The sequence below is a fragment of the Copidosoma floridanum genome, unplaced genomic scaffold (genome assembly GCF_036245765.1).
Source record: "Copidosoma floridanum isolate Cflo_tuat_1 unplaced genomic scaffold, Cflo_Japanese_pri ptg000028l, whole genome shotgun sequence".
In the NCBI taxonomy this organism is placed as follows: domain Eukaryota; kingdom Metazoa; phylum Arthropoda; class Insecta; order Hymenoptera; family Encyrtidae; genus Copidosoma; species Copidosoma floridanum.
Window position 1 is genome coordinate 1,629,303 of NW_028321905.1, and position 22,064 is coordinate 1,651,366.

Sequence of the window (22,064 nt, forward strand, 5' to 3'; positions counted from 1 at the left end):
CAAAAAACCTGATGAAAAAGGATACAATAAATTGCAAAGGATGTGACGGGTAAAAGTGACCACAGTATTACGATACTTTTAGAGGTCTCAAGGTGGATTGTAAATTTGTGTAAGAATATATTTAATTGGGCTTAGATAGTGAGAATAAAGAATACATTTCTCTCAATTCGAGGAAGAGCTATTCATGTAATGAATTTAGTTTATTACATTTTTTACCCTCAAAGTTTTCAGTCATATTTATTCATAGTTGCTCTCATATATCAAAACGTATTCTTAGTATGAAATGATTCTTATTGCAGAGCTGCAGTATTTATCAAGGAGGACAAGTTTTTGTCTCTTATTAATATTCTTAATAATAATTCACCACAGAAAATCAAGGAATATCAGGAACATGGTACTTGGCTGTACAAAAGATATTTTTCGTCAACAAAAATTATAACTGAAACAGTTCTAGAAATTATGTCAGATAGAATTTTTCCATATTCATCAAAAAGTTACAATTATTGGAATGAGCAAAACTTTAAGGTAAGGCACATATAATCTTAAGTATTTCTTATTAATTTAACTAATCTAAATAACTATGTAAGGCACATAAGTAATTTCAAAATTTTTTTACTAAATTTAAATTGCAAAACAGTTTTCTCTGCGTCTTTCTATTTACTTGAATTAAAAATTTTTTAGTCTGCTTACACAAGTTTTATCTGTAACAAAATTTAAATAATAAAAAAAACATGTTGTGGATATTAATTTTTTCTTCAAAAATGCGTATCAAAACAGTTTATTACCTACAAATACATTAAAATTATTATTTTAATTTAATTATTAAAGAATGTACTCTGAAATAATTTCAGAAAACTGCATTGCCTTTGTACAGTAAGCTTTGCATGAAAATAAGCCTAACATAATTTTAAAGAAAATAATTTAAGCATCTTTATAATATAATTTACCCTGGTGCCTGAAAATGTTCATGCGAATTGCTACTTTACTGATAAAAGACAAAGTCGTCTTAGCCTAAAATCATACTGGTAATAAAAAAAATATTTGCGACGACAATCCAAAAAAGTGGAGAAAGATCTGGGCTCAAAATGCCATTAACTTTTAAAGCATTTATTAACTTGTGAATATCATCAATCGTCAATGACAAGGAACCAAACTATCCCAACTCCTGCAAGGCATTATTGTCTGCAGAAGACGAACTATTGGTTCTACCGTGGTAAATTAAATCAGAATAATTAAAAAAAAATTACCCTTCTTAACTAGAGCCGTGGCAGTGTGTCTTCTATAATTAATTGTCACAGATAACCTGTAATTATCTTAAAGATTGTTTATACATATCCACAAGCATTTTGTGTTTTGATTAATATATTATTGCATTCATTTAGATACATATTATAACCTTCATACGGAAGCTTAATACACTCAGTTCTAATACGCTTTTCTTTAATAACGTCACTTTATAAGACGCTTCAAATCTGTCGAGTACCAAACAGATAACGTGTTAGACTTAAATAAATTTTTTGGCACTTTAAAGTCAATAAATTTATTTATTACTTTGTAAACTTTAGATACAATTTCATCAACATCACCATCACTCAGTATTAAAGTCCTGTCTACATCCTGAATGAACTCAACCCTGAATATCAGCCAAGCCAAAGACATAGTATACAGATTCAATATCACTATAGAGGCATTAACATACATAAGGAAACTTTAAAGCAAGCTGGAGAAAGGTAAACATCAGCAGAAATAAGCTTATCTATTGCTAGCTTTTTATGAACACAGTTTTCATTTTTTACAAAAATAAAATTCATATCTGATCTAGTCTTCATATTCACCACGACTGGTCTAACTTTGGTATTGGACGGTTTATCAATTCTATACACATTGCTGGCCTTCACTTGAGTTGATATTTGAAGGGACTAAAAAATCATTTTAGCTTATTCCTTAGCACTATCTTTAGCTAAGTCTTCAGATACATCAAACAATATTGTGTTAAGATTATTCATTACTTTCTCTTATCATATTCTGGTTTTCTGATAACTTCCATAGTGAATAAGAAGGCTCAAAACTGTTACCAGAAGCAGGGGAACCATGTGTTGGAAGTTAAATTTCTTTGTTCAAATACTTGAATCCACGCTACCAGTTGTTTATTTTCTTACCAACTGATTCGATTTGGTCGACATTCACCCTCAATATGTAAATACCTTTATCATTTCTACAACATTATCTTATATCTCTCTTATGACCTTTACTGGTTAATTGACCCCATCACCCGAGTCGTGAAGTGACATGATAAACTTAAAAAGGCTTGGATTTTCATTACCACTGTAAATTTATTAATTGATAGAGCGTCATGGATTTTTTCTTTTTAAGCACAAGAACTGTGTCAGAGACAATTACAAGAGTTACACACAACGATCAGTGACCTAGCCACAAACCTTTTGTTACAGTGTTTACAAGACAACAGCGTATTGCCAAGCAACCCAATCTTGAACGATATAGTAGTTACCTTACACCAATTACTTGCCGACACAAATGCTCAAACTATAGCAATTACTGCAACAAAATGAAATGAGTGCAATGACTAATATAGTACAAACTCATAAATTATAGACAAAAGCAATATCATTAAAACTGTCACTCTATTCTCAGGAGGCAAGCAGTAGTATATATTGACGGCACTACCAGTACTTCGTAATTTAAAAAATTCTTCAATTTGAACACAGAAATGGCATAAATTTATTTAAATTTTATAACCACAACTTTTTCAGTGCTAATAATATTTAATTTAAATTCTTTGTGTCTTTAAGTTTTATATGCTTTTTCCATTTTTAATAATATTAAAACATCTAACATTTCTTGCTTGGTATTAATCCTCTGTGCTTGGTTAGAATGAGTCCTTTGTTTCATTTCATTCGTGTTATGTCAAGATAGAATCGTTGGTCTTGCAAACCTACTTCTAATATAGATCGTTGATACGGAACTTTTTTTATTCGATTCTTATAAATGTACCTTTGTCTTGCTTTTTCCTGGTAAATTAGACCACCTTTTTTATAGATTTTCCTATTCAGCTGTCATATAATTATTTATGAATCCTCTTTTCTCGATCACCCTCTTTTTTTATAAGGATTTTTTTTTTTTTTTTAGTAGCTTTACAACTACGCCCTCGTCTTCTCTGTTTTTCTTCTTGATGACCTGTTTTGCTAAAATCACTGTAACATCTTAAGGTATAATGAGAAAAAAATTTCCCGCTTGCCGATAAATTGTACGTTAGAAGTTTGGTGTAACTTTAGTACTGGCGTAACAAACAATTTTTTGAAAGATATGTATCATCAAATCAATTGGTTTATATATAAATCAATTGGTACATATATAGATAAACGAATTGGTTAAAGCACCCTTAGCCCAAAAGTATCAAAACTTACGATGAGTGCGAATGTGCGGCCTTTCGGTAGCTCAACTGGTAGACCAAGTGTCTAGTAAGCGAGGGATTGTATATTGGATCCACACCTGAACCTTTTTTTTCATTCTAGAGAATAGTTTGACATTTAATCAAACGTATAACTTTTGACTTTTTCAAATTCAATTTAATAAAATTGATATTTGTTATTAAAAAACGACATGGATGGGCTTACGGTATTTTAAACAATAGCTTCATCTATATATGAGCATATTTGTATGACGACACATACGCAACAAAAATTACTTCTAATACCAGTCATAAGTTCATATTAAACTTCTTATGTCATTGTTACTTTTAAGTTTTTTTAAGTCAGAATTCCACATTCGTTATTACTTTTATCTTACAATATTGCATACTTTTAATCACTATGTTTTTTTTTCATTATTTTGCTACTTTTTCTTTCAGACACTCTAGCTATCTGGTGTATTTTTCAATTGCAAAATTTCTTTAAGTTAAAATTTCGACTCGTTAACTGTCTATTTGTACATTCTTGCTCTATTAACATCTTGAATAGCAAGAACATGTTTAAGTTAGTTTATTCGTTTCATGGCTTCTGTACTTTTTTTTAATTCTATCTTTAATGTCTCATATTCGTTTTTTCATTACTTTTTACATTCTTTTTCACTTTACGTTATACAGCACTACTAAAGTGTGCTATTTCTAGTTTTTTCTTCATTTCCTGTATTTGATATTTTTTTCTTTTCTTGTGACTTGGATCTCTAACTTTAAGCTTTACTTTGTCTTATTTAGTCTTTTTTCACTCTCAAATACAATCAGATTTATGAAAGTTGAAATAAGTTAGTCTGTTGATCTTAATAAATGGTTAATTCTGTTATAAACCGAACGGATTTTCATGGAAATTAAATTAAATTTTCGATAATACAAGTGATAGAACATTTGAGAATAGCAAGTTTTTTTGGCTTGGAGACTCGTTTTCATAAATTCATTATCCCGAATCTTTAAAGGTTTGTATAGAAAATATTAACAAATTTATACCGTTATTAACAATTTCATTGCTTAAATTAATTCTTAACAAACTCTCCCAAAACGAATTGGATTGTTGGTATTTTTATCGTATTTTCTGTCGAATTTTGCGTCGAAAACATGTTTTTAAAATATGGTACATTTTCAATTTTTTTTTTTTTTTTTTTTTTTTTTTTTTTTTTTTTTTTTTTTTGACTCCAGGTCACCGCGACAGCCTATTGGTCTAGTCGCCAGGGCCACTGATTCACCACCTATGTACGGGGGTGTGTTGCCGCACCCGTTTACCAATCCCTGATGCCACACGTATGTCATGCCATGGGCACAGTGGGGTATCTCTGGTAAAACACCGTGCCAGTTAAACTAGCACTCTCTGCACTAATGGTGCATCGGGTCCACTTGCCACTATGTAGCCTTTCCCCAAAGAAGACTTATATTTCAGGACATCCACTCCTCACCGGTTAAGCCAGCCTTCTCTGCCAAAGCATCGGATCAAGGCTAATTAGCATCCCCAGAGAAGCCCCATGTTTCAGGGATCACTCTTCGCCGGTTAGCACGGTGATCCCTGCCTGGCGCATCGGATCTGCTAATCCCTATCTATGGCTCTAACACTGTTTCGCATTCATCCAGGCCCGAAGACTTATGGGGTAATTAAAAACCCTGTATTGCACTGAAGGAAAATTTCACGGAAAACCCCGACCTGAAACAGCCGGGGTTGCATAGGAACTTTTCCCAGTGATAACAGTTTTTGAAAAAAATGTGCACTTACCAAGAATTGAACCTATGACCCCTAGAACGACATTATTTCAGTAAAAAACACGCTTACCACCGATTCAACGCTGCTCCTTCCTTCATAATTTTATTATTGTTGAAATATTAATTTTTGTAGAACGTAACGGACAAAGATACGGTTGAAATACTAGAAAACCAATCTTGATTGAAAATAGTTGTTATTAAGCTTCGAAAAAATATGTACCTTATTGTAATAACCAAATTTGTCTAGTAGACTTAACACTTTCGTTTTATAAGACTCTTTACTTGAAAATTTTCTCTAACATTTTTCTTTCATGCAATGAAACTATTTTAGCTTTTAATTCTTGACAAGATATTGAAATCATGCGATAGTATTTTAAAGTTTTCTTTATTGTTTTAGCTTTTGTAAATCGTTCTAATAGTAATTTTTTTTCTTCTTTATACAAATCATTCGTAGAATAGTGTCAAGTTATGTTTGACAGTGATTCTGTTGCCTTATTAAATAGTTTTCGTGGCGTTTGAATGAGATTGTTAATTCTCCAAGGACTTGCTCTGGAGGCTCGTCGTTTTTAAGTTACAGCTATCCCGTCAAAGGGTTCTTTCCCATGTGAAGTAGGAAAAAAGTGTCACTCTGCAGCTATTTTGAAGTTTTTTATGTGATACGTAAGATTAATAAAGTTCTTTTTATTTTTATATTGTCCACTTGTTCCTTCAGACACACACACACACATATATATATATATACACTTGTATCTGGAAAATTACTTTTGATGAATTCAATAAGTTGTCTTCAGTAGAGATGAATGGCAACGGTATTATGATTTAAATATTTAGAAATGCAAACAAAACTTATTATTTTCAATTTATCTTGATCATTTTTATAATCAATTGAAAATGAGTGTACTGAGGCTTGAGTATTATTCCAGTGTATGCTCTGAACAGAATTTTGAAATACGAAGGCATAATTTTCTGAGAAATTGCAAATTACGATGCACTCATTTTCATTTGTTTACTTTTTTTGTCAGTCAAAAAATCCCTTTGTTTACTTACTGAAAATAAATGAAACAATAATTTTTTCAAGTATTACACGTACCAATTCAAGTTGTTCATTTTCATTCTTTTGTTCGTCTGCATTTTTGAACTTTGCAATTCGCATGCAGCATGAAGTACAAATTTTTTGTTGCAATAACTCGGAAGAAACTTTTAAATGAAACACGTTGAGTTGATTTTCGTTCACTTTTCTTAGTTTAGAAGCACTTTAAGCATAATATGTCAATTTAAAGGGATTAAAACGTCTATCAGATCAAATATTAGTATCTTGCAATGATCGTGCTTCTTTACGTGACATTTTTCATACTGACATTTGAAACGAAGCAGAGAGTTGTAAAAAAAAGAACTCCATTACTTTAAACTTTAACATGAGAAAGGAAATGCTTTGCCAGCAGACGAAAATCAGCGCAGAGCTGATCCAACAGCCAACGAACTTAAAGTTTGGTGAATATGCGCGTGTGGCGTGTAGATCACTATGGATTACGGATCTCACTTCAGGCGGATTCCCCGCGAAATTTAAATAAATGTAAAAAAATTAAAAAATCAATGTAAACCAAAAACCATTCAAGAAATTATTATAAATGTTAAAAAACAAAGTTACAAATAATACATAATTATGAAATATAAAATAAATCCCACATGTCAAAGTTACGCACTGGATTAATTTTTTTTCAAGGCTTAATAATTATTTTTTTTTTCAATGAAGATTGGTTTTCTTACTTGTCAGGAGAGTTGGTTTGTTTTAACTTATTTTCTCGAATAATATTAGTTATTAACAGCACTTCCATAATAAAATATAGCTTGCAAATCTTTAATGTACAACAATCTCGACATTTGCGTAGTAAGAAAGTATTAGAATCTAATTTGCCATAGGGCAATATGACAGTCGGCTTGCCTCAATGGCTGTCAAGTATCACTGCATACGGATTCACTATGTAAATTTTAGTGAGTAAGTATTATACTTACTTTTTATGTATGTCATAAAGTATGTATAGTTATGTTTAATAGCCAAAAAACCAACTGATGGTCAAACTGCCCCCTTGTGGCTCATTTTTTGATTCGTTAGTGTTAGCCACGACAGTGTATAATTTAATGCCAGTAGTAAACTTTAGAATGGGACTCGACAGGGTTCTGACGTCACTGCTAGTATTTAGTAACACTGCTAACTTATTTATAGTTTCATCGGTGGTGGGGCTTGAATCAGAGGCTTCGGCAAAGTACGCTCTTAAGTTCACTACTGGCATCAAATTTTTCGTTGTCGTAAGCAACGCTGCCATACTCTTTCATTCACGAAGGTTCGAATTAAAGTATTTTGAAGGGACTATACACAGTCGTCAATGGAATATTTGATAGTCAACTATTAAAATAAGTAGATAGTTTTCCACATAGAACTCTTGTTCGAATATCCTTTTTTAGAAGAAGAAACCCAAGGTGTATGAGAGACAAAGGTGACGTACGAGAGTGAGAATTGTCAACTCTGTGTTGGTGACCCTTTTTTTTAGTTGCAACAGCAGTGTTAAGAATCCATTAAGTGCGGGAAATCGTGTACGTAAATTGTTACGTACAACATGTTTCGTGAGATGTGTGAGAAAAATTGCTATAAATTTTAAAGAAATCAACTAAAAAAGTGCACTTAAGACCTATGCACTTTGCATCATTTAAATGTATACCAACCACACATAGTAAAAAATAATTATCATGAATTTTTTCCCATTATTTAATGGTGGATGTACTCAAAGGAAAGTGAATAAATTTGCCGAAAAGGTTTTGCGGGGTCCAGGAAAAAAGCCCCCTCCCCCACAATGAAAGGATAACTTAATATTTTTTTAAATAAAATTATTTCCACTGTTAGAAAACTCCAAATAAGCTCTATTTTGTCCGAATTTTATGATTTTGATTGAAAAACTTACGAAACTATGTATATAATTTAAAAAATTTACTATTTTATACGATTCTACATATTTTAATAACTGATGCTACTATATTTCACTTTTATGAATTTGTAAATTTTGTTTTTCAACGGTCTGATTACACTATAATAAAAACTGATTATAATATCATTAGCTCTAACTGACAAAGTAAAAGGATTGCACGAATTATTTTTGTTAAATTCTATATGTATCGTTGTATACTACTTATTTTTGCTACTGACATTTAAATAGTTGCTTCAAACAATGTATTATAAGATTTTTTCAAGCATTAAAAAATGTTTGTAAATACACAAAGTAAATTATTTTGGTAAGATTTTTTTGCCACACATGGAAAAATGTGTTCCATACTCTTTTTGTTTGTACAGTGTAGAAAAATTGGATTTTTCGAACTAAAAACTATTTGAAGATCACCCATTTTTTGCACACTATTACAAAAAAGTGTATTGAAAAATAATGTTGTGGTATGCTTGAAAAATTACTTACATTCACAGTACTTATTTAAAAAGTACACTGATGAAAACTATAAAATTGAAATAAATTTTCTAGAATCGTTCCAAGAAAATAAATTTTCAAATAATATTGTATTTTTTTCCTTCAAAAAAGCAATTATTGATAACAAAACTTTGAATGTAATAAAATCTTGAAAATGTGTTACCTTATTTCAAGAGAATATTCACTTGGAATTACTCTAGAAAGTATTTTCTGAATTTCTTTTAGTGTACAAGAATACAATTATATAGAGTGATCTGTGTTGAAATAACCACCGGAATAACTCTGTGGGAAAGGCCTATATCGAAAAAGTTAGTGGCCAAAACTTGTATAACTTTGGCTTTGAGGACTTTTAAAGTTATTTCAAGGTTAAGTTCATTTTTTTAATAGAAACTCTAATTTCTTACTCTGGGTATAGAAACAGTAAAAAATTCTAGGTTGAGTTAAGTATAGTGAAAAATAAACATAGTTTAGAGTTATTTTCCGATAGAAATGTCACTTAAGTAGAAATCCTACTGTTTTTCCGTAATTTTACATTTTTGGTAAAGTTTTGTTTAAAAGACAATGGCACAAATCATCAAGTTTTGATCCTGCTATGTCCTTAAAGCTAATAAACAGCAATAAAAATGTAATTTTTTTTTTCATACTGACGCTACGATGATTGAAGCTTAAGATCTTAATAAAAAAAGAAATTTATCTTTACTACGAATAATCATCTATTCAGGCAAAGCAAGACCAATTAAGTGGGTTCCGACGTAAAAAAAAATAAGATCAAAACTTAATTATTCGTGTTATTATCTTCAAATTACATACAAAATCGATATACCTAGAACTTACAATTTGAAAGAACAGTAGAACTATCACGTTACTAATATTTTAATTGTAAAATAACATTTAACTGTTATGATTTTTCTGCATAATAAATTATATCTTAATGTAGGATTTTTCGTTCTCTCTTAATCTAGATTTGATTTTAAATAGATTTCAAGGTCAAATTCAATCAACAGTTATCCCCCCTCCCTCTAACAGTTACACAATCTTTGTTCAAACACTTTTTCTATGTAAACTTTTCCCAGAGTTATTCATGTGTGTCATTTATCTAAGTCCAATGTGAGCTGCATGGAGATTACATGCACATCCAATTTGCGTTAGGAACAATTCTGAAGTAGAGTTCCCATAAATTGGAAAATCAACGAAAGAAAATTTTTGATTAAGGCAGTATTAAGCAATTCATAAATAACTATTATTATGGAAGAAGTTTCGGAGATTGTTGTGTACGTGGGAAGCAGATATTTCTGGTATATTTAATAAATGGGTGAATGTAGTTGAATGATTGTAGTGAGTATCACTCGCACAAAAGCACGTCCGTGAAACTGTGTAACAAAATTCACAGAATAGTACTTGTTGAACAAGGTGGATAATTTTGCTAGGCATTTAAAATATGAAAAACATATTCATAACGGAACGCTGAAAAAAAACGACGTTCAATAAAAAATCTTATAAAAAATACGTTGAATGTTCTTCTTAAAAATAAAAAAGCCTTTAAATGAATTAATATTATGTCAAAAAAAGTTACACTTCTTCTAAAAATGTAATAAAATTATGGTGTAAAATCCAAAAATTTTCAGGAAATTGTGAGTAGTATAAGTTTGATTGAACATAATTTATAACTTCTAAAAAATCGTAGACAAGCCTCTGCTACAATAGTATACAATCAGAAAAAAAACTTGTTGCATGATTGTTACTTGCAAAAAATATTCAAAGTTGCAAGATTGGAAATTTTTATAAAAAAATCACAAAAAATTTAATGTAAACAAAAAAACATCAACCTTTTTTCCTTTACATTTTTTAAGAGAACTGACATTAATGATGTAAAAACTTATCTAGTTATTTTTAAAAAGTTGTCGCAAGTAAAATAAGACTGTGGGTCATATCACTTAAAAAACATTTTTGGGTAATTGCTGCAAGGTAGTATAAATAGTTATATGATATTTATTTACATAATAGAGTTTGATCCTTGTTAATGCAACTAAAAACTTACCTATCAAAAAAACAATAGGTTGATAACTAAGTACTTAAATAATTGAGTGTCGAATAACCTAAAATACTAATCTCTGTAGATTTTCTTTTATACCCGGGTATTGTTGGATGCCGAAAGTGTCACCCCCTTAAGTAAGACTCTGTTACTAAAATCGGTGCTCAATACGCCTTTCCATAAAAAAATGAGGTCAGCGCTGTGGTGACTTATGATATCTCCATTTTGAAAAATCTTTCCATTACTATGTTTTTATCGTAAGAGTTGACAAACATTTAGTAAACTACTGTTCAAAATCTTGTTATTAGATGAAAGATGAAAATATTTTGTACATGCAAAAGTAATCAATTAATAAATTCTTTTTTTCTCTTTTCATTTTGTATATCTGACTTATTCGTACAAAGTGTGCTTTATAATTTTTCTTTTTAAATAAGTTTTTCAACCAAATCTGTAATACCAAAAATTTCAAACCCAGATATCATGATCTTATATTGACCTTACTGTTTGCAAGTTAATGTGTTTTAATGAAATAATTGCAGTGTCTATTGGCACCTTATGTCTACGTAATTACGTAGATACAGTGAATACGCATGTGTGAACAGCAATTCTACCATCTGGTACTTATAGGGTCCAAGTTGCGTAGATATAACGTGTGAATAGACACAGCGTAAAATCATACTCACTATCAAGCATTAAGTAATTCAAATATTTAGTCATTAAAGTAGTTGCAGGAGAGCAGTAAAGAATTAGTAAATTAATGTTTTATAATAAAAATGCAAACTTTAACATAAGCTATTTCATATTACTTATTTTCTTAATTAATTACAATAGGTTGAAAATCACATCAATTACATGTACCTCAGTGAGAATAATTGTATTATTGTATGTTTATCCTTCTACTTTCTTAGTTTTCCGAAAAAATTAAAAGTTGTTAGATATATCTTATAGATATGCATACTATTTTTCAAGAAAGCATTGACTTTTCTTATATTCTTTATATGCCACTAAATATTTGTTCTAAAAGTTTCACTTATTGTTCAATAAGCAAAACTTTTCCAAGCCTCTAACAGCTGTCTACCATTTTTTTTTGTTGACTCCATTTTTAATAAATTTATTTTTCTTTATCTAAGAATTACAGTGTTCACTGACACACACAAGTTTACTTATGTAAGTACTAGTGCCCCCCCGGCTTTGCCCAAGACTCGCTGAATGGAACACTGTAGTGTGTTAACACATAATATAAAGCCGTTTTTAGTAAAAAGTTTTACATCTATTTTTGACACTTTTTGGAACAAAAAACTTCTTATTAATAGTACTGTAAAAAGTAAAAAAAATATAATGATACCGAAAAGTACCGTGCATTTGTTGCGTCATAAAATTGGTATTGGCCCGAAAAAGCGCCATTTGTTTGTACTTTTTCACTTTATAATATAAAAAGAGTTGTCTGTTAAGACTGTAAAGATTCAGTAGTAATAAAAAATATAATTTAAAATAATCTGCTGAATCACAAAATTTTAATATATTAAACATTTTTAGTTTTATTCCAGAAGAGACTAAAACAATCTGATGATATGGATCACCAGTTTTCGAAAGCTCGACATACAGTTGTCGATATAAAAAGCAGTTTGATCTTAAATTTACACCCACAAAATTATAAGTCTGTCTTTTTCACTTGTTAATTGTCATGGCAAAAGAAATTTTGACAGAAAAATGTGGACGCTTGAACTAAAAAGGTAAATCAGTTGGTATCATGCAAATTCTTGGAATAAAAGCTATTTATCCTGACGGTGGACCTGTTAAAATATAAGCTTTTATAAAATTATATTGCAGAGCTTTGATTTGCAGTCTGGTTCCATTACACAGGTTTGGGGGTTGAAAATCACGTGGTAGCATAATCAGAGATCCAACTTTCAAACTCAACTGGTGTAGAATTTCTCGGTAAAATTATCGCTGTCTCACATAATCATTACTATAATTTGTTTAATAAAATTTCAATGTCCAACTTAAGTGGTGAACTTCAGAAATAAGATTATCAACAGTTGCAACCAGTTTTCCAATGGATTGATCGATGGTGATAAAACCATTTTTATTTTCCTTCGTTTCATTGTCAATTTTTAACAGCTGTGTTGGAAATTCCGTGCTTCTTCCTCAGAGATGCGCTTTTATATTAGTGCGTAAACGAAGAAACTCTACATAATGCCAGAAAAATGATGATTTTAAACAGGCAAAAAAAATATTAGCTCTAGTCTCTCTCAGAACTACTGGTAACATCTGCCTAAAATCACCAGCAAAAACAAAAGTAATGCCACCTATTAATTTCTGGTTTGATCTTAAATCTTGTAATGTTCTATTGATTGCTTGAATGTGTGCTCTGTGACTTATTGTGCACTCATCCCATACAATAAATAATGTATCTTAACGAATTTTTCCAAGAAAGCCATTTTGCGTATCAGGCACGTATAATCTTCTCTAGAAAAAACATAAAACGGAAGTTTCAAAGTGAAGTGAGCTGTTCTACTACCACTACTACCAGCAGCAATGCTAAAAGATGTGACAGCAAGGGACCGTTTTCCAGCCAGTGTTGCTCTGGCTAATATAACATTAATTAGGAATGTTTTTTCAGTGCCTCCATGAGTATCCAGTAAGCAGTCTTCTCAACTACTATTTTTTTTTGTTTTTACCGGGTTACCGCGACAGCCTACTGATACCCTTCCGATAAACTAAGTGCTTGGCAGAAAACTTTGAAAGTTGGATAAGTAACGCCATCAACGGTGTCCAAGTACTCAAACGAAGTTGGGCCCTGAACATATTAGAGTAACATTCGAAGATGGAAGCACTCCAATTCGGTAGGAAGAATCACATAAACTCTACCTACAGCTGAATCTTTTTCTACTCCTGGCCAGTCTGGAACATTTTATCCTTTTTTTATTTTCATGAATTTTTTATTGTCTCATCAGTAATAGGTAGCAACTTCGGAAAAAAGCAGTCAATGTCGTTTTTCTCGGATTTTCGAGAACTTATTCAACATTTTGTTGATTGATTGATTGAGCTAAATTTGTTGAATGTTTTGCTGATTAATGTAAACTTGTAGATAATTTTTAAGGTGGATATCTAAATACAAGACTGTACGATACCATGCGTGAATCTCAACATCAAAAAAACGCAAAAATCCTAGAGGAACAAATATAACGTCCATTGAAACATCGAGATAAGACGGGTAGGTACAGCACAACTCAACGGTTATCAATTTGTACATCTTCACCACCAATTGTAACAACAGAACTATGACCTCCACCTGCAGAAGCTTTTCTACGATAGGTTAGGTAGCCGTCATCTGCAATTCAGGTTTCTCTTACAAAATATTGAGGATACTGTTTTGTACATTTTCCAACATCTATACATGGTGAGGCCATGTTGAATTTGCCGCAAGGTCCATCAATCATACTTTTTAAAATGATATCAAATAGCAAGAGATATTGTTAAGGATCTGATAATTCAGCTAAAATGATATTATCTATTTCATCTTGAGTTTTTTCATGTATGTACCGTGGTGAGCCACTGAATGAGGAAGGTAAAACTTCAGGCTGTCCGGTACTGAAGAGTTCAATGTTACTATCATTATTTATTGCATCTCGTGGATGAATGTAATTTTCAGCACGGAGTTGTTTTTGATGTGTTCGCAAGTAAAGCAAACGCTCTGTGATCATTTTTGCCATCATATCATCATTAAATTGATTGAAAAAGTTCTAATGATAAGTCAGGTCACTTATACGATCATTTTTTAACATAAATGGATCAAGATAAACTTTACCACCAGAACAACAGAGCCCTAGAGCTTCATCTTTACATTTTTTAGTCCCACAATAAGTATTAATACAAACCATTCCACCAATTTGAATTGCTGAAAGATTCAAGTAATCAATGTCAGGGTTATAATAAAAAGTGGATCTGTCACTTAAATAATTACTTATTCATTGATTTTGCCACTGCTGTTCTTATCTTGATGAATGTTCTGCGTTAGTTTCTCGACGCCTAAAATTGTAAACATTTGAAACATTACGACTTCTCCTACCGATTCGCATGTGTGCAATTTGAGACATTGTTAAACATTTTTGCGAGCCCTGAAAAGGACTGTTTTTTGCAAACTTTGTTAAATTGTGATATATATTTTGGCAAAGTTGTTCAACTTTTAATTGTCCTTACAAAGGCCGATGAGATTGACCAAGTTGGCTAAGCCCGAATTTTGGAGGAAAGGTAAATTTCTGGTTTGAGCGCTCAGAGTGTAGAGGGTCGTCGATGGCTAGGGCTCCCATACTCACGACGAACAGCTCTGCTCTCGATGTCTGCCGGTAAATGACTGACTTTCTTTACAAATCGGCTGGCTTTATATAGATCCTTTGTAGACGAACCGTTGCAATTTGCTACAAGACATTAGTCTGAAATAGCAGTGCTAATAAAAATATTGTTTTTGGCAAAGTCCTTTAACGTTTAATGACCCTTAAAAAACCGATGAGATTGATGGTAGTTCAATCAAGGCAGAATTCACTAGTGGCCTGAAAAAAGGCCGGTAGGATTCTTATTGTTTTTTTTATCCTTAATTATGGAGAGCTGGCCGTGGATCAATAATCTGACAATCTGGATCTGGCGTTCTGTAAACGGCAAATATCTGTCACTTGACTATGGTTGGATGCAGATCTCGGAGCTCGTGTATTTAGACCCGGGATTCCTTGAATTTTTCCCTCGGAGTCTCTGCGTATGGAGAACGTGCTGGAGAAAAGTACGTGGCTGGACAGAGAATATTTCATCTTTGGGTCGTTCCCCGGATTACCAACTTCTGACTGTTAGTTAGAGAAGTGGGACTGGAGAATACCTCCTCCGCGGGAATGCTGTTGGGATAAACCACTGAGAAGGAGGCTGATACAATTTCCAGCCGATGTGGCTGCTTAAAATCCTCAGGGTTGTTCTCCCTGGCTTGCTGTTGTAGTAATAAGTGCTGTGACAGCACCGGATCAGTTGGAAGAATGGCCTCAAAATCCTGTAGTATTCGAGGAGCAGATTTAGCTCTGGCTGGATGTCTCCTGGTATTACGCCGGAGACGTTGACGTTCTTAAGTCCTATTTTTCCATGGCACTTGGTTATACTGTCGATCCAGGGTAGAAATCGATGAATGTCGCTTGCCCATGAAAGAAGAGTGTTATCGGTAACCAGGATGCCCAGCTGCACGATTAACAACTCTGTTATTGGTGTACTGCCGATGAACGACTACGGTAAACGACAACTCGCTAGAGCATATTATAACCACTCTTCGCTATCTTTGATTGCAGGTATCTTTAATTTTGCCTCGACGCCACCTAGTGGATTCTACTCAACTAAAGCGCAAAGCTAGCTTCTTTTAGCTAAACCTTAAACTTACCTTAAACTATGCGAAAACCATCTCGGAATTATCAAGAATCAGTATGAAAAATCTCAGCAAAATCGTTTCAGTAATTTTGTCGGTTAACGATTACAACGGTTTTAGCAATTTTGCTTTATGTATAAGTAAGATATATAAAGTGCTTAGGTCACTATTAAAAGCTTTTGGTCTTGGTTAATCTATTTCTTTGGTGGTCTAATGTCGTACTTATCTAAAAAATCATGATTTTTATTGTAGGTGGTCTAAAATAATGTACAAAAGAATAACTAAAAGGTGTGCAGTGATTTTATAAAGGAAATTTTTAGTGGTGACCCAATAAGTGAACAGTTTAACGAAAAATCACTGTTTCTGAGTGTATTTTTTGTAAAACTCAAAAGCAAAGCCTCCAAACAAAAATGTTACTTGACCTTTTTTGTTCCTTGTTAAAATTTCTACAAGATAAGGTTTTTATAATAAAAAAAATTTGAATTGTTTTTCAGCAAATCAACAAATTCTGTTAAAAAACATACTTTTACTTTATCGTGCTACAAAACCGAGAGAAAATTATTTATGAGTATTATAATTTAAAAATGTTATAGTATAAGGTATACATAATATTTACATAAAATTTCGTTACAATTGGTATGGTAGTTTTTACACATTGTAATTTGCAAGTGAGTATTAAAAATAAATCAGATATAATGCCAGCACTACATCGACCTTACATAAGTCCTAACTTTTTACAACAGTCCGAAACTTTAATTAAAATAAGCATTAAAGAATAATATGATACTCACCATTTTAGAACGTAATCTAGTTTTATCGATTAATAAGTACAAATATGGGTAATTGAGTTTATTGATATTTCTCACTTAATACGAGTTTGACTAGGCAAACATTTAATTGCTACGCATGACAGGTATTCTACTAATAACTAGTTCCAACTAAAAAATAAGTTGCCTTGGCAACCTTGTATAGTGTAGGAAATATCAATGAATTGAATTACTCGCATTTAGAATTATGTTTTATCATTGTTTTAACACTTTTTTTTACTTTAAAAAAAAGCTTTAATTTTAAAATAAAATAACTTGGTCGTTTTGGAATCAATTTTAACAAATTTTTTTTTTTTAAGTAGAGGGCTATTAAATAGAGAATTTGAGGCTTGGTGAGCTTGAGATATGTTACTGTAACCAAAGTTATAGATGTTTAAAGATATTTAACGATCACTGCTTGAATGGTGACAATAGGAAAAAAATTGTTCGTATATATCAATACCTGCCATACATAGGCCTGCTACTTGCATATTAATGTGCTAGCTGTCAATTATTTAAATTGAATGGATAACTTACAAAAGTATCATTTTTGTATAGAGTTGCAATGACCAGTTCTAGGCAGAAAGCCTAAGCCAAAAATCGTCTCGTTTGCCTTAAATTTGACGAGGCGACTTTATGACGTATTCGTTTTAGAATATAATTTTTTTATGGCTCTGTACTTGTAAGAAAATTTACGTAAGCCTTCTGAAAATGGTTTGCATTACTAAAAAAGTGTAACTTTAACTAAGATTTTTTAAGTTATAAAAAAATAAAAAACTGTAGCATATTTTTTTTAAGACGTACTAAATAACAAGAAAAAACTTTGGCGGCAATTTATGAAATTTTTAAAAACTTATCCAAACACTTATTATTATTACCATTGTTATTATTACCATTGTAATTATTTTTAGTATTACTATTATTATTATTTTTATTGTTAAAATTATTACTATAATTATTATTACTATAACTATTATTACTATAATCAATATTACAACTATTAGTCAGTGGCATTTAGAATTTAGAAATTCGTTGCCGAGTGTGCTATCTCCCATTATTGTTTTCTATCCTGTGGTATATCTGCTCACGACCTATCATCTAGCTGGTCGATTTTCTTAAGGATTTTCAAAACTTCATCTTTCCATCTTTGTTTTGGTCTACCTAGTGATTTAGTTTCCTCTGGTTTTTAATCATAATTTTATACGCAGTATACTCAGCTCTTTTTATTCTCACTCTAGCTACGTGTCCAGCCAATCTTAGTCCACACCCTTTTACCTTCTGGCCAATGCATAGATCCCCATAGAATTTCTCAATCTCTATGTTATACAAAATTCTTCGTTTTCCATAAACTTCGTCTTTTTTTAACCTGAATGTTATTGTGAATTTTTCTCTCTCGAATTCCTTCAATTTTTTATCCTTTACTTTTTGTAACAGCTCACGCCTTACTTTCGTACAACAGCACTGGTTATAATAAAAAATAAATCATATTGTTGAATAAATATGTTTTTTTTATATTTTTTTAAATAAGTAGCAACTTTAAGACTAACAATAATGGAGATAGGGCATCCGCTTGTTTCAACTCCTTATGTATTGAACGAGTATTGTTGGGTATAATTTTTTTCATATTTTCATCATTTTCATTGGTCATCTCAGATATTGCAATTCCAAATAAGAAAAAAAAGAATGATACATGCAATGGAAGCTGAGGAACTATATTTTTTTCTGCCATGTCCGATTTAAAGCGAGTGAGACGATTTTTCACTCGGGCTCTCTGTCTGGAGCTGATCATCGCAACTCTATGCAAAAATGATACTTTCGTAAGTTACCAACTTTATTTATACAATACATCGCCAGCACACCGTTCTGCAAGTATCAAACCTATAAAGTAGGTATGGACGTACACAAGCAATTTTTCTTATTTTCTACTGTCATTATATTAGCAAAAGTCGTTGAATAACTTTAAACATACATAACTTTGGTTTTAATAATACAATTGAAGGACTCGCGTGTGGACCGCCTTAGCGTACGGACGTCACGTCTACAGTGTCCGTGCTAAGGGCCGGGGTTTTTGTGGTTGCTGAAACTAAAAGATAACTTACTGAGTTGGAGACTATAAAAGGGAGACCGGCGAAGTGTAATTTGTAGAAAGGAGGCGAGAAGGGTCCAAGGATCTGCAAAAAGTGTCGCTCAAAGTAATATAGGTAATTGGAGGTTAGAAAGGTGCACGCGGCGCTGGTGTGAGTCTACACATTGTACTGTGAAAAATGAGCGGCAAACAGGGAGAGAGTGCTCTTGAGACCCGCAATACGAGAAACAAAGGGCTAACAGAAGTGAAGAACTCTGAAAAAAAGGAGGCAAAGGTAACGATAAGACAGTCTGGTACAGAGAAAATGGCGGGGAAAAGCGTGTTAAGGCAGTCTACTCTCGATAACCAAGTCACAACGGATAGAAGAGCAAAGAACGTGGATTTCGAGTTTGATTGGAGAGAGGAGGCATGTTTGTGCCGCGCCGTGAGATTGGAGAGCGAGAAAGTAAGAGATGCATACAGAGAGGAGCTGGACAAAGTACGACAAGAGAGGATAAAGATAGAGAGAGCAATAATCGATCTAAAAGAGCTGGAGATACAGGTAAACAAGCGGCTGGAGGACTGTGAGAAGAGGATAGAACATTGGGAGAACATCAAAGTGGCAAACAGCGAAGATGGCACGTCGAACGGTTCGAGCATGAAGCGGTCGGCGGGTTTGCAGTCATGCGGGGGCAGCTACAAAGGTGGTTCAACGTGGAGCATAACAACGGGTATGAGTGGCGTCAGCTTGTCTGATAGAGAGGTATTTAAAATGAAAAAACTTGTATACAAAAGGGAACGGGCAGATAGAAGAAATAATATTATTGTTAAAGGGGCAGCGGGGTTAGGGCATGATGTAAAAAGCGGGGTAGAAAATTTTTTGTCAAAAGTAACGAATGGACGTGTACAAAAAGTTGTGAGTGTACGTATGAGTGGTTCAGTTATTGTTGTTAAGCTTGACAGTGTGGAAGAGAAAATGATTGTTATGAAAAATAAGTCCAGCTTAAAGGGAACTAGTATATACATAGAAAATGATATGTCATACGACGACAGAAAGAAACAGGAAATGATTGTAAAATGGGCAAAAGATAAAAAAGACAAAGGCTGGGAAGTAAAAGTAGGGCAGGGTAGGGTACTTGTTGGGGGGGTATGGAACAGGTGGGAGGATGTTGTAAAGTCAGAAGCCACAAATGCTGAAAATATCAATAATATTGGTGTTACACAGGGGGAAGGAGGTGATAAAGCGAAAGCGCACAGCAGACCAGGAGAGAAAAATCATTTTGTAAACGCGCCGAACATTGAGATAGTTGAAAGTAGCGGATTGGAGGTTAACAATAGAGAGGCACGGGATCTCAATAAGAATAATAAATTGACTGATCAACGAGGCTCTGAGCTTTCTAGCGATAAAACGATTTTAAATCTAAATAAAAATAAAAATAAGAATTTTTTAGAGTAGGGCAGAGGCGGGGAAGCGGATGTAAGATTTGTGTAGGGGATAGAGGCTGTGTTGATTTAAATTCGGTATTGTTCTGGAATATTGCCGGTTTTCATAATAAAGATAAAGACTTCTGGAACTTTATAGAGGGGGTCGATTTTGTGAGTCTGTCCGAAACTTGGTTGGAAAAGAAGGACTGGGAAATTGTAAAACATAGGCTCTCTGCAGAGTTTACATGGGAAGCAGTTCATGCTATCAGAGAAAAGAAAAAAGGGAGGGCTAAAGGGGGCTTCTTAATTGGAGTTAGGAATAGGTGTTTAAGTGCAGGAAGCAAAATTGTGGAGATTGTAAAAGAGGGGCTGGTGAAGTCTACAACAATAAATGGGAGAAAAAATATTAATATTCTTTCAGTTTACAATACTGGTAATTTGGCTGAGCTTATTGAGGCACTAGAAAGCACGGATTTTTTAGATGAAAATTTAATAATTTGAGGGGATTTTAATATTAGAATAGGCGACTAAGATGCGGGGGCAGGGGGGAGGATGATGGAGACGACACAGGTAGAAAAAGCAAAGATAAAGTAATTAGCAGAGAAGGGCATAAGTTAGTAGATTTAATAAACAACAAGGGATGGTATCTGTTGAACGGGAAATGGGAGGGTGACGAAGAGGGAGAATACACTTATATAGGAGCAAGGGGCAACTCCGTCATTGACTACGTATTGGTAGGGTGTTTCTGGACTGATGAAATAGAAAAGTTTTGGATAGAGAGTAGAATAGATTCTGATCACTTGCCACTCAGGTTAAATTTGGTGGGTAATGTTATAGAGACAAAGAAGGTTCGCAAACGAGAGGAAGTAAAGAAAAATATTTATTTGTGGAATGATAAAAGTATATTGGAATATAAAAAGAATACAGAAAAATTCTAAAACACTGCTGGGATAGATTTAAAGGCTAAAGATATTTGGGAGTTAATAAAAAACAAAGTGTGTGGAGCTATGATTAAAAAAGAAATGAGGATAAAAAAATAAGAGATTAGGGGAGAAACGTTGGTGGGACAGAGAGTGTGGAAAAAAGAAAAGAGAGGTCAAAAAAGCCTTGATTGCATGGAGGAGGGAGGAAAACAATAAGGACAGTTACTTAAATATAAGAAAAGAATGGAGAAATCTATGCATTGGAAAAGAAAAGGAAGATAGAGAACGGGAAGAATTGGAGCTGAGAAGCATTAAAAATGTAAGTGAAGTATGGAAGTTCTTAAATAAATTCAGGAATAAAAGAGAGGCCGTAGAAAATAATATAAGCTTGAAAGGGTGGAAAAGTCACTTTAGAGTACTGTTAGAGGGTGAAGAAAAAAGGGTTTTGGGGGTTAAGGATATTTTAATGGACAATGAGAACGAAGTAGTGGGTATCAATGAAATGGAAATTAATAAAGCAATAGGGAAGCTGAAAAAAAAGAAGGCGGCAGGAATAGACAAGATCCCAAATGAAGCCTGGGTACATGCGGGTAAAGAGGTGAGGGACGCTTTGTGTGCAGTTTTATTTAAGGTATGGGAGGGGGACGAAATATCGGAAGATTGGAAGACGGCGATTATTGTACCCCTGTTTAAGAAAAGAGACAAAGACAAACCGGAAAACTACAGAGGAATTTCGCTTTTGCCG

General features: G+C 32.9%; 1 protein-coding gene across 1 annotated transcript in view; it reads left to right on the top strand.

Moving 5' to 3' along the window:
* sotv (exostosin glycosyltransferase sotv) overlaps positions 1-22,064 on the top strand; it is a 727,528-nt gene that overhangs the window by 349,876 nt on the left and 355,588 nt on the right. The window contains exon 5 of the mRNA XM_089595800.1: positions 300-525. Coding sequence (XP_089451926.1) covers positions 300-525 — 226 coding nt within the window. The remainder of the gene's footprint in view (positions 1-299; positions 526-22,064) is intronic.